Source organism: Podarcis tiliguerta, assembly GCF_965153285.1.
Source record: "Podarcis tiliguerta genome assembly, chromosome: 13".
NCBI classification, from domain to species: domain Eukaryota; kingdom Metazoa; phylum Chordata; class Lepidosauria; order Squamata; family Lacertidae; genus Podarcis; species Podarcis tiliguerta.
In genome coordinates, this window is record NC_139546.1 from 51114511 (window position 1) to 51128673 (window position 14163).

The following is a 14163-nucleotide window of genomic DNA, read 5'->3' on the forward strand; positions in this document are numbered from 1 at the left end:
AGCCACTCTTGGCAGCTTCCAACACATATAAAAGCATAATAAAATGTCAAACGTTAAAAGCTTCCCTAAACAGAGCTGCTTTCAGATGTCTTCTAAAAGTCAAATAGCTATTTATTTCCTTGACATCTGAAGGGAGGGCATTCCACAGGGCGGGCACCACCACCGAGAAGGCCCTCTGCCTGGTTCCCTGTAGCTTTGCTTCTCGCAATGAGGGAACCGCCAGAAGGCCCTCAGAGCTGGACCTCAGTGTCCGGGCAGAACAATGGGGGTGGAGACGCTCCTTCAGGTATACTGGACCGAGGCCGTTTAGGGATTTCAAGGTCAGCACCAACACTTTGAATTGTGCTCGGAAACGTACTGGGAGCCAATGCAGATCTCTCAGGACCGGTGTTATGTGGTCTCGGCGGCCGCTCCCAGTCCCCAGTCTGGCTGCTGCATTCTGGATTAATTGCAGTTTCCGAGTCACCTTCAAAGGTAGCCCCACATAGAGCGCATTGCAGTAGTCCAAGCGGGAGATAACCAGAGCATGCACCACTCTGGCGAGACAGTCCGCATGCAGGGAAGGTCTCATCCTGTGTACCAGGTGGAGCTGGCAGACAGCCGCCCTGGACACAGAACTGACCTGTGCCTCCATGGACAGCGGTGAGCCCAAAATGACTCCCACGCTGCAATTTAGGGATCTAAATCGATCGTTCGGCCATTAAGCTTCCGAGTCACCTTCAAAGGTAGCCCCACGTAGAGCGCATGGCAGTAGTCCAAACGAATTGGGACGCCCCCTTTGCCAAGAATGCTTTTGAAACTAGGTAGTGATGGCGGCTGGAAGGGGGCAAGAAACCATGCCTTGGCCAGATTTGGGCCATTTTTATTACGATAAAAGCTAAAATCAGCGAGAGGCATTGTCGTCTAGTGGTTAGAGAATGCGGTTCGCATTCGAATCCCGACTTGGCCACGCAGCTGACCTCAGCCCTTCGCTGCCTCTCAGCCTAAACTATCTCTCAGGGTTGTTGTTAGGGAGGGGAGAAATCGTGTGTTCCACCATGGACTGCTTTGAGATAAAAGTTGGGATTAAAAAATGCAACCAATAAATAAATAAACAAACGATAAAGGGGTCGGGGTCTGGTCAGCCTGCGGATCTGTGAAGTCAGAGAGCGGTTTTAGCTTTTTATTACTTTTGGGCGGCCGGCTTACACTGAGCCCGCGCATCTTGTCAATATTTGCTCACGGTTTGGACTTTGACGTTGCGGCACAGGGCGGGGCCACAGGAGGTGCTCCGGACAGGAACTGGTTTGGACAACAGCAGGAGGGGGCGGGACAAGGAAGATGGTCAGTAGCAGCTCGGAGGCGAGGAAAGAACCCAGGAGTCCTGCGTCCCCAGAAGACTCTCCAACGATTCCGCCTTGTACTTCAAAGCCCATTTTAAAAATGATAATTTTTGCTAGGTGCCTTTAAGACCTGGGCGGCAGGTGGACGTCCAACAGGTGTGGTTCCCCCACCACCACAACCTCAGCACAGAGGTGCAGAAATGCCTTGCTGCGGGTTGGACTAGATGACCTCTAGGGTCCCTTCCAGCTCTTTGATCTGTGATCAGAATGCTTCTTTGGCTGAATTTTCCCCTTTCAGGGAACTGGGAAAGGGATAACCCCCACTTTTGGGGGGGGCGAGGTTAATTTTGGGGGTCTGGAGGGCTGATTCCCTGCACCCCCTCATTTATTTATCGCATTTGGATCCTACTTTTCCCCCCGATCCGAAGAGGTCAGAGTGGCGTGCGTGCTTCTTCCGCCCTTCAAGCGATATCTACAACGACCCTGTGAGGTAGGTTCTAGGCTGAGAGAGGCCTCCAAGGTCCCAGCCAGTGTCTCCCAGGTCTCTCCCAGTCCGACACCCTAACCCATGGGTAGGCAAACTAAGGCCCGGGGGCCTTATCTGGCCCAATCGCCTTCTCAATCCAGCCCATGGATGGTCCAGGAATCAGCGTGTTTTTGTGCTTTTTTATATAATTTTTTATTCATTTTTTAACATACCATTTCCAACAGTAATTGAACATACTTTTACATCTTAATTTTTTTGACTTCCACCAGTCCTGTCTGAAAATTTCCCAATCTAATCTCTTAGTATGCATTCCTTACTTTCCCTCTTACATTTAAAACTCATAACTAATATCTCTGTCTTTTTAGCACTTCGTTTATTTCTCCTTACAAAACTTATTGTAGTCCTGCTAGCGTAATTTGTTGGTTACAATTGCTCTTCAAATAGTTCATATACTTCTTCCAATCTTCTGCGAATCTCTGGTCCCGCAGGTTTCGAATCCTTCCTCTCATTTTGTCCAATTCTGCACTGTCCATTAATTTTGTCTGCCAATTCTAGGAATCAGCATGTTTTTACATGAACAGAAGGTGTGCTTTTATTTAAAATGCATCTCTGGGTTATTTGTGGGGCATAGGGATGCATTTTTTCTTTTACAAAATATACCGGTAGTCCGGCCCCCCGCAAGGTCTGAGGGACAGTGGACCGGCCCCCTGCTGAAAAAGTTTGCTGAACCCTGCGCCTAACCTCTATACTACTCCCCCACCACCTGAGCCCATTGCTAGGGACCCCTGGCTCCCGTAATAATAATAATAATAATAATAATAATTTATTATTTATACCCTGGAGTAGCCCCGGCACTCCAACAAAGTATTAAAATACAGTGGTCTGTTAAACATTAAAAGCTTCCCTAAACAGGGCTGCCTTCAGATGTCTTCTAAAAGTCTGGTGGTTGTTTTTCTCTTTGACATCTGAAGGGAGGGTGTTCCACAGGGCGGGTGCCACCACCAAGAAGGCCCTCTGCCTGGTTCCCTGCAACCTCACTTCTCGCAGGGAGGGAACCGCCAGAAGGCCCTCGGAGCTGGACCTCAGTGTCCGGGCAGAACGATGGGGGTGGAGACGCTCCTTCAGGTATACTGGGCCTTTGAGGCCTTTTAGGGCTTTCAAGGTCAGCACCAACTGTGCTCGGAAACGTACTGGGAGCCAACGTAGGTCTTTCAGGACCGGTGTTATGTGGTCTCGGCGGCTGCTCCCAGTCCCCAGTCTAGCTGCCGCATTCTGGATTAATTGCAGTTTCCGGGTCACCTTCAAAGGCAGCCCCACATAGAGCGCATTGCAGTAGTCCAAGCGGGAGATAACTAGAGCATGCACCACTCTGGCCAGACAGTCCACGGGCAGGGAGGGTCTCATCCTGCGTGCCAGATGGAGCTGGCAGACAGCTGCCCTGGACACAAAACTGACCTGCGCCTCCATGGACAGCTGTGAGTCCAGAATGACTCCCAGGCCGCGCACCTGGTCCTTTAGGGGCACAGTTGCCTCATTCAGGACCAGGGAGTCTCCCCCCTCCCGTCCCCCCAAAATAGTACTTCTGTCTTGTCAGGATTCAACCTCAATCTGTTAGCTGCCATCCATAGGACACAACTCCCTTGCCCCATTGCTTATTTTGGGGTGTCTGAACCCAATGACACCTCCCTTTCTTCTCCAGTCCCTTAGGCTGACTCTGATTGTCTCATTTGCAGACGAGCAAGGCTTTTCTGACATTCCCGGCTGATCGGGAAACACCCAAGTTCGAAAAAGGAAAGGGAAACCCCCCCAGGGCGAGTCGAGCTTCCCAGGTTCACCCCTCGCCTGCGAGGAACCCAGGAGTCCGGGTGTCTCCCCAGCAGCCTGGGAGGCCGACCCCTCCTGTCTCGCCGGCTGAAATCCTCCCCCAGCAGAAACAGGTTTGGCCAGGTTGAACCGCTCTTGGCGGATCAGATTCTCTTCCTCCTCTTCACACACACGCCGGTAAAGAGGTCAGGCAGCCATCGCACAGGTGCAGCTGGTCTTAGGGGCCCTGGGTTGGAGGACCAGTTTTCGGGAACGCAACTGGGCAGCAAGGGGAAATTCAGCAGGGAGGCGTCGCTTAGCGCAGGCCTAGGCAAACTCAGCCCTCCAGATGTTTTGGGACTACTGTTCCCATCATCCCTGACCACCGGTCCTGCTAGCTAGGGATCATGGGAGTTGTAGTCCCAAAACATCTGGAGGGCTGAGTTTGCCTAGGCCTGGCTTAGCGCTTGCTTCTGCACCTGTTGAATTTCTGGCTGCCATTCTTAGGGCAGGCTTCCTCAAACTCAGACCTCCAGATGTTTTGAGACTACAACTCCCATCATCCTTGACCACTGGTCCTGTTAGCTAGGGATCATGGGAGTTGTAGTCCCAAAACATCTGGAGGGCCAAGTTTGCCTATGCCTTGTTCATGAGAATAAGGATTTTATTTTCTGGGATTCGTGTGTTTCCAGGGGGCTGGATTGGAACGATGACTCTCTCGGGGTCCCTTCCAACGCTGTAATTATATGATTTCCGCCCCAAAAGAATGAAGGTGGATATCGGCTGCGGGTTTGAATGGCGGCAGACGGAATTTGCTTTTGATGCAGCTGACCTGAATCTTTAATCCATTCTGCCTGGGGAGGAGGAGTAACCCAGTGACTCTTTACAGATCAATCCGCTGGATTTAGGCCACAGGCTGAGAGCAAACTCACTGCAGGAAATGATGACTCGAGTGAGTGAGTCAAGCTACACACTCAGTAGGAGGAGGCCCAAATGGATTTTTAAAAACCCAAGGTGACTGGCCAGGAAAAAAGACCCTGTGATGAAGGCAAATTCCATGCTAGGGATCATTAGGAAAATAATTGAGAATTAATCTGCCGATATCACAAGGGTGGCCGGACTTGAAATACTGTCTACTGTTCTGGTTGCCTCACACCACAAAGGATATTGTAGCGTTGGGAAAGGGTTTAATTCCTTCAGGCTTCCTCAACTCCACCAGCCAGTCAATACAAGAACAACTGTCTAGAAATTAGCACCTGTGTTTTGTTTTTCCTCTTCCCTCCGTGTCCCTTTTTCCTTGTGTGCTGTGTCTCTTTTCAGACTGTCTTGTTTTGATTGCACATAAGCAGCTCTGAGAGCTCTTTTTTTGGGCACGAATCCTCTAAATAACCAAATAGTGGGCTACTTTTGCCCACTTTAAATTTATTTTTTTATTTTTGGCTAACCACCGGGTCCTATTTAAAAAACCCACCAGGTGCTGTCATGGCGCCAGACGATGGCACCGACTGGCTGCTCCAGTTGCTGTCCGAAATCCAGCTGGAGCAGTTTTACGGCAAAATCCGCAACGAGCTCCACGTCACCCGTCCGGGACATTTCGATTACGTCAAGCCTGCGGATCTGGAACGCATTGGCATGGGGCGCCCAGGTAGTTTGTGTGTGATGGTGCAACAGGGTTTATTTTTGGGAGGGGAGCGTTTTGCTGAGGCTGCTTGGGGTGGTGATGTCACCGGGGGAAGTCCGTGGTGATGTCATGGTGGTAGCACTTGGAGACGGAGGTTAATTGGGAGACGGGGATGAAGGCAGTCTGAACACTTCAGACAGTTCATGGGTAGGCAACCTAAGGCCCGGGGGCTGGATCTGGCCCAATCGCCTTCTCAATCCGGCCCGCGGACGGTCGGGGAATCAGTGTGTTTTTACATGAGTAGAATGTGTACTTTTATTTAAAATGCATCTCTGGGTTATTTGTGGGGCATAGGAATTTGTTCATTCCCCCCCCCCCCCTTCAAAATACAGTGGGCACTCGGGTTGTGAACGTGATCTGTGCGGGATTCATGTTCGCAACCCGCAGCCCTCGCAACCTGCATTTGCGTGTCTGCGCATGCACAAAGCACGATTTAGCGCTTCTGCGCATGCCCGACCGCTGAAACCCGGAAGTAACCCGTTCTGGTACTTCTGGGTTTTGGTGGTCCGCAACCCAAAAAAATGCAACCTGAAGCAGCTGTAACCCGAGGTATACAGTGGTGCCTCGCAAGACGAAAAGAATCCGTTCCGCAAGTCTCTTCGTCTTGCGGTTTTTTTTGTCTTGCGAAGCAACCCCATTGGCGGCTTAGCGGATTAGCGCTATTAGCGGCTTTGCGGATCAGCTGATAAGCGGCTTAGCGGATCAGCTGTTAAGGGGCTTAGCGGCTTGGGGAAAAGGGGGGGGGAGGAAAAAAACCCCACAGGAACTCGCAAGACATTTTCGTCTTGCGAAGCAAGCCCATAGGAAATTCGTTCTGCGAAGCACCTCCAAAACGGAAAACCCTTTCGTCTAGCGGGTTTTCCGTCTTGCGAGGCATTAGTCTTGCGGGGCACCACTGTATATGACTGTATAGTCTGTCCCCGCACAAGGTCTGAGGGACAGTGGACCGGCCTCTGCCGAAAAAGTTTGCTGACCCCTGGCTCAGAGTGACTATGGTAGTGGTGCTCAAAGGGTGTGGCAGTAGAGGATGGGAAGCAAAACAGGAAAATCCAATCGAAATATATTAAGGTAAAGGGACCCCTGACCATTAGGTCCAGTCGTGGCCGACTCTGGGGTTGCGGCCCTCATCTCGCCTTATTGGCCGAGGGAGCCGGCGTACAACTTCCGGGTCATGTGGCCAGCAGGACTAAGTTAGATTTAAAAAGTTGTCCAGTAGCACCTTAGAGGCTAATTAAGTTTGTTCTCGGCATATGCTTTTGTGTGCATAGTATCTGAAGAAGTGTGCATGCACATGAAAGCTTACACCAAGAACAAACTTAATTGGTCTCTAGGGACGCGGGTGGCGCTGTGGGTTAAACCACAGGGCCTAGGACTTGCCGATCAGAAGGTCGGCGGTTCGAATCCCTGCGACGGGGTGAGCTCCCGTTGCTCGGTCCCTGCTCCTGCCAACCTAGCAGTTTGAAAGCACGTCAAAGTGCAAGTAGATAAATAGGTACCGCTCCGGCGGGAAGGGAAACGGCGTTTCCGTGCGCTGCTCTGGTTCGCCAGAAGCGGCTTAGTCCTGCTGGCCACATGACCCGGAAGCTGTACGCCGGCTCCCTCGGCCAATAAAGCGAGATGAGCGCCACAACCCCAGAGTCGGTCACGACTGGACGTAATGGTCAGGGGTCCCTTTACCTTTTTAAGGTGCTACTGGACAATTTATATATATATATTTCAACTGTGTCAGACCAACACGGCTACCTACCTGAATCTAGGAAAACCCAGTGACAACCAAAGAAACATTTAAGCATTTCAGTGTAGTACAGCATAGAATAGCATTGATTATTATTTATAAAATGCAGTTCTCCGCTTTCCAATGGAACCAGGCAGGGTGGATAAAAATCAATGTTTCTTTTTTTAATAAAAAAAATCAGATTTTCTTTTTTTATTTAAATCAGATTTTTAAAATATTTTGGAGGAAAAATCTTTCTAAAGATAATTTTCTGTTTAAGTTACATTATAGTCCACAGGCTATTCATCAGGAAATAAAGATTTGTTTTAAGTTTTTCATGTGTGCTAAAACTCAGTCTAAGTTGGGTTTTTTTTTTAAAAAATGGTTTAACCACATCAGTTAACAAACATGGATACGTATGCTATAATGTTATTGTTTTCGTTAAATAAATTGTTTAAATTGTTATGAAGGAAATGGTTATTTTTCTCCTTCCAGTAAAGTACAGCAGAAAAGTTGTCCAAACATAAACAATAATTTCATCATTAGCTGTATTTGCATTTGTAACAGTATAACCAAATCGGTAATTTTTGATATAACTGTAAAAACTACTCTGAAAATTGATTATTCCAAAAAACGAAACCTTCCTCTGGTTGCAAATATTAAGAGGATGCCAGCAAGGTTGAACCTTTGTGTAAAATGATTTAAATCACGTTTTGGTGACTAGTGATTTGAATTGATTTGATTTAAAATTCACTCTGGCACCAGGCATTGGGTAAAGGTTTGGCTCCTTTTGTTCCATGCAAAAGATTCCCAGGGATGATTTGAGCCTTGGAGTCCTAACCAGTTAGGTCAAAAAAGCCAAAATGGCCCCAAGGGTCATATTTGCAATAATTTGAGATTTCATCCCTCTCCTTTAGGACAGAGACGGTTGGAGGAAGCCTTGAAAAGGAGGAAACCTCAAGGCCAGCGCCCCATGTCCTGGGTCTATAAGGTGGGTACTTTCTGCCTGCCTTGAAGAAACACACAAATATTAGGGTCACGGTCATAAATTGGAAATAAATCGAGTTACAGCCAGTCCAGGGACAAAGATGGCCGCCCTTCTTGCTGGCAACAGGAATATAGACAAGCTGAACAATATAACACAACATGATGGCCAATAATAATGGCCCTAAACACTTTTTATAGACTAATACAAATGATCAGAAATTGCAACCAAAGTCTCTAAATCTTCTTCGCCGGTCGCGGTAGAATAATTCACAATAATAATAATAATAATAATAATAATAATAATAATAATTTATTATTTGTACCCCGCCCATCTGGCTGGGTTTCCCCAGCCACTCTGGGCGGCTTCCAACAAAGATGAAAAATACACTAAAATGTCACATATTAAAAACTTCCCTGAACAGGGCTGCCTTAAGATGTCTTCTGAATATCAGGTAGTTGTTTATCGCTTTGACATCTGGTGGGAGGGCGTTCCACAGGGCGGGCGCCACCACCGAGAAGGCCCTCTGCCTGGTTCCCTGTAACCTCACTTCTCGCAATGAGGGAACCGCCAGAAGGCCCTCAGTGCTGGACCTCAGTGTCCGGGCAGAACGATGGGCGTGGAGACGCTCCTTCAGGTATACTGGGCCAAGGCCGTTTAGGGCTTTTAAAAGTTTGATATATACATAATCTGTCACCAAATATCGCTGGAACAGTTTCCGGAAAACCAATCTGTTTCGTTCAAGGCTTCACCAGCCAATCTCAATCAATTCTTCATCAGCCAGACTTCATATGAGAAGGATGCAGTTCAATTTCTTAGCAAGCCGATCTTACATGTAAGCAAATCTAAACGCTGTAGAAAATATCATCTACAATACTGTCTTATTTATTTTATAGTACAGTACATTGATAATTGGGACGCAGGTGGCGCTGTGGGTTAAACCACAGAGCCTAGGGCTTGCCGATCAGAAGGTCGGGGGTTCGAATCCCCGCAATGATGGGGTGAGCTCCCGTTGCTCAATCCCTGCTCCTGCCAACCTAGCAGTTCGAAAGCACGTCAAAGTGCAAGTAGATAAATAGGTACCACTCCAGCGGGAAGGTGAACGGCGTTTCCGTGCGCTGCTCTGGTTCTCCAGAAGCGGCTTAGTCCTGCTGGCCACATGACCCGGAAGCTGTACACCGGCTCCCTCGGCCAGTAAAGCGAGATGAGCGCTGCAACCCCAGAGTCGGCCACGACTGGACCTAATGGTCAGGGGTCTCTTTACCCCTTACTTTTACATTGATAATTGCGTTCATTTTATGGATCAATGATCAATGATGATTATATGAGCACTGATCCAGAGCATATTTTCTACAGCGTTTATAGAACTGATCAAGATTGGCAGTCTCAGCAGCCCGGAGCCAGCCTGGTAGCGCAGTTGGCTCTGGCTGGCGTCAGGATCTGCCCGCTGCCGTGGCGCCCGCCATTTTGCCTCGCCAGAAGTCCCCGGATGATGTGTCTTGTGTTCATTAAACCCATCATGTTACATTCATTCCCTGCTAATAAATCTACAACACTTAAAATATACATCCGGGGACATTGAATGAAATCTGGGGACGGATTTTGCCCGGGGGCAAATCCGGGGACTGTCCCTAGGAAACTGGACGTCTGGTAACCATAATTTTAGAGTCTCATGCTACCATGAGAAATGTATAAAATCAGTGAAATGTACGGAGTTGGGAAGCGCAAAATAAAAATACACAAAAACTTGAAAAGAAGAAGAAGAAGAGTGGAAAGGTTGCGTGGGCCTATTTGGTCCTGCGAATTTATTGCTCAGTAAATGACCCACACGATATTGTGAGGACTGAACTAGGGTCTTTTCGGATGCTTTGGCCATCCGGGGGGGGGGGGGGGGGGCTAGGGATTTTAAAGCTTTCAGCTCTCCTGGGGCGGAAGTTTATAAAGCTTTTCCCCGCTGCCCTTTCTTATTTCTTTCATATATATATATATATATATATATATATATATATATATATATATACACACACACACACACACAATATTATAACATCATAACACCTTTTATAATATTTATGCTCTACCGAGCGCTCGACTTCCCTCCGCCCGTCTCCTGGTTTTTGTAAAACGCATATTATATCCACCCATTTCATACATCTCGATTCTACATATATCTTAAAGTGTGTAAAACTTGAAGCACAAGTAGAAAGTTCCTTCTTTTAAACCAGGCATGTCCAAAGTTCGTCTCGGGAGCCTAATCCAGCCTGCTGTTCGTTTTAATCCACCCCAGTGGTTTTATATGTCCTGGGGTAAAATCCTAAGATCAACAACTTCAATTGTAAAATTGTAAAAAAAAAAAAAAATTCTAAACAACTTCAATCCTAATAAAAGCTCAACAACTTTGGCCGGCCCTCATGCATGCTCACTTCATCAAATCTGGCCCTCTTCAACAAAGTTTGGGCACCCCTGATTTATACGTTGTGATTTTTATCTCAGTCCTGATAGCGTCTTTATATGTTTACAGTGATTGTCTAAATATCATAGCAGTCAACTTTTCCCCTTTTGTGTGAGGAATCCTATTTGGAAGAAGGGAATTTCCCTTTTAAAAAGGAAAATGTTGACAGCTATGCTAAATATGGAATAAATTTACTCCGTTCTCTCTGAAAAGTGTCTTTATATGTTTACAGTAATGCTCTAAATATTGTGACGCGGCAGCTAAAAAAGCCAGTGCAATTCTGGGCTGCATCAATAGGAGTATAGCATCTAGATGAAGGGAAGTAATAGTGCCACTGTATTCTGCTCTGGTCAGACCTCACCTGGAGTGCTGTGTCCAGTTCTGGGCACCACAGTTCAAGAAGGACACTGAGAAACTGGAACGTGTCCAGAGGAGGGCAACCAAAATGGTCAAAGGCCTGGAAACGATGCCTTATGAGGAACGGCTAAGGGAGCTGGGCATGTTTAGCCTGGAGAAGAGGAGGTTAAGGGGTGATATGATAGCCATGTTCAAATATATAAAAGGATGTCACCTAGAGGAGGGAGAAAGCTTGTTTTCTGCTGCTCCAGAGAAGCGGACACGGAGCAATGGATCCAAACTACAAGAAAGAAGATTCCACCTAAACATTAGGAAGAACTTCCTGACAGTAAGAGCCGTTCGACAGTGGAATTTGGTGCCAAGGAGTGTGGTGGAGTCTCCTTCTTTGGAGGTCTTTAAGTAGAGGCTTGACAACCATATGTCAGGAGTGCTCTGATGGTGTTTCCTGCTTGGCAGGGGGTTGGACTCGATGGCCCTGGTGGTCTCTTCCAACTCTATGATTCTATGATTCTATGAAATATGGAATAAATTTACTCCATTCTCTTTTAAACATTTGGTCGCTCTGGTTTCGAATTTTGCCCGTCGGCTTTGCCAGTTCCGCATCGTCTATCACCTTCGCCTGCCATTCTTCCGCCGTTGGTAATCCCCTTTCTTATTTCTGACGTAGATGTTCACTGGGACGCGGATCCCAGAGAGCGACGAAGCCCCCAGCCCAGCCCAGCCCTGCCCGACCCCCCGGGCCGACGCCGACGCCTCTCTCAAATGCCTGATCAGCGAGTGGGACCTGCGGATCCGGGAGCGGCTGGGTGACGGCTGCTTTGGGGTCGTGCATCGCGCCGAGTGGAGCACGCCCGGCGGGGGAGTGGTACGTTTTCACCCCTCCGACTCCGGTTCCTTTGCTTCTCTACCTGTTGGACAGCCGCCCTCTGACCTGGGACATTCCCAGTTGGATCTGAGCCAAGCCATCGCTGCTGGGCTGTTTGCTTGTTTATTTCGGGGGGGGGGGGAACCTGTTGAGGGCTACATCCCATCTATTGGGGGCTGCTTTCAAGGAGTGGGTGGGGCCACAGCTCAAAGGGGGCGGGGCCACCCTTCCCTGCTCTCTCTCTTTCCCACCCCTTTCTCTCTCCCTCTTTCTTTTCCTCTGGGCTTTTCTGCCCGCCACAAAAAGGACAATTTAAGGTCGTCTAGCGTTACGTTTGGGACAAAGGTGGCGCTGTGGGTTAAACCACAGAGCCTAGGACTTGCCGATCAGAAGGTCAGCATGTAATGCTGCAGGGTCCCTGTGCATAGGACTCCCTCTGTGTGTGTGCAGGTGGCGCTGTGGTCTAATCACAGAGCCTAGGACTTGCCGATCAGAAGGTCGGCGGTTCGAATCCCCGCAATGACGGGGTGAGCTCCCGTTGCTCAGTCCCTGCTCCTGCCAACCTAGCAGTTTGAAAGCACCTCAAAGTGCGAGTAGATAAATAGGTACCGCTCCGGCGGGAAGGGAAACGGCGTTTCCGTGCGCTGCTCTGGTTCGCCAGAAGCGGCTTAGTCCTGCTGGCCACATGACTCGGAAGCTGTACGCCAGCTCCCTCGGCCAGGAAAGCGAGATTGTTGTTATATTTATTAAATTCCTATACGGTGGTACCTTGGTTCTCAAACTTGATCCATTCCGGAAGTCTGTTCCAAAACCAAAGCATGTTCCAAAACCAATGCACACTTTCCTGCAGAAAGTAACGCAAAAGGGATTAATCTGTTCCAGACTTTTAAAAACAACCCCTTAAAAAACAGCAATTTAACATGAATTTTACTATCTAATGAGATCATTGATCCATAAAATGAACGCAGTAATCAATGTACTGTAGTATAAAAGAAATAATACAGTATTGTAGACGAAATTTTTTTTTTCTTACCTGCGCTGATGATAGTCATTGTTTGAATGGGATTTTTTATCCATTTCCGCAGTAAATCAATCAATCAATCAGAAGCTGAACTGAGTTCCACACAGTCACAAAAAAACAAATTAACCAAAAAAGCCTCAAAAAACAAACAAACGCAAAATAAATAGCAAAACCAAAAGCGCCAAACTTAATCCAAAAGTCCGTTCGACTTCTGAAATGTTCAAAAACCAAGGCGCGGCTTCTGATTGGTGTAGGCGCCTCGGAAATGATAGCCGACAGCCACATCGGACATTCAGCTCCTGAAAAACGTTTGAAATCCGGAACGCTTCCTTCCAGGTTTTTGGCGTTTGGGAACCAAGGTAGCACTGTATCACCTTTCATTCGACGATTGCAGGGGCGGTTTACAATTCAAAAAAATCCTCTTTCAGGCGAGGCGACCAGAACTCTACTGGTTTCTACTGGGCGATTCTTTGATCTGACCCCTTTTCCCCCTTCCCCAGAAACCCGTCGCCGTCAAATCCCTGCGCTCCGACGTCTCCTGCGACCCAGGCGCCCTGATCGATTTCCTCAATGAGGTCAACGCCATGTGCTGCCTGAACCATCCCAACCTTCTACGTCTCCATGGAGTAGTCCTAACTCAGCCCCTCAAGATGGTAAAGATTTGAGACTTCATTTTGTTGTTGTTTAGTTGTGTCCGCCTCTTCGTGACCCCCTGGATCAGAGCACACCAGGCACTCCTGTCTTCCACTGCCTCCCACAGTTTGGCTAGACTCATGCTGGTAGCTTCGAGAACACTGTCCCACCATCTCGTCCTCCGTCCTCCCCTTCTCCTTGGGCCCTCCATCTTTCCCAGCATCAGGGTCTTTTCCAGGGAGTCTTCTCTTCTCATGAGGTGGCCAAAGTCTTGGAGCCTCAGCTTCAGGATCTGTCCTTCCAGTGAGCCCTCAGGGCGGATTTCCTTCAGAATGGAGAGGTTGGATCTTCTTGCAGTCCATGGGACTCTCAAGTCTCCTCCAGCACCATAATTCAAAAGCATCCATTCTTCGGCAATCAGCCTTCTTTATGGTCCAGCTTTCACTTCCATCCATCACTACTGGGAAAACCAGAGCTTTAACTATAGGGACCTTTGTTGGCAAGGTGATGTCTCTGCTTTTTAAGATGCTGTCTAGGTTTGTCATTCATAGACTTCATAGCGACCCCCTTACCCCACGAAGGTAAGGTGTAAGCCTCTCATTATTAAGTTCCTGGTAAATTCCCTTATATCCCTCTTAAAAGAATAAACACGCCACAATCTTGTTTAATGCATTTGAAAGTAGTTTACTCACATTCAGTTCACAGTTGGATCCCTGAAGACAGACTCAGTTACATACATACATGTATAAAGTATATACATGTGGATCTATCCCAGGGGTCAGCAAACTTTTTCAGCAGGGGCCGGTCCACTGTCCCTCATAACTTGTGGGGGGCCGCAGAATA

General features: G+C 48.1%; 1 protein-coding gene across 1 annotated transcript in view; it reads left to right on the top strand.

Moving 5' to 3' along the window:
* The window catches only part of TNK1 (tyrosine kinase non receptor 1), a 38021-nt gene that overhangs the window by 3669 nt on the left and 20189 nt on the right, over nucleotides 1–14163 (top strand). The window contains exons 2-5 of the mRNA XM_083410299.1: nucleotides 5087–5257; nucleotides 7925–7998; nucleotides 11469–11666; nucleotides 13188–13340. Of these exons, the coding sequence (XP_083266425.1) occupies nucleotides 5095–5257; nucleotides 7925–7998; nucleotides 11469–11666; nucleotides 13188–13340 (588 nt within the window). The 5' untranslated portion in view covers nucleotides 5087–5094. The remainder of the gene's footprint in view (nucleotides 1–5086; nucleotides 5258–7924; nucleotides 7999–11468; nucleotides 11667–13187; nucleotides 13341–14163) is intronic.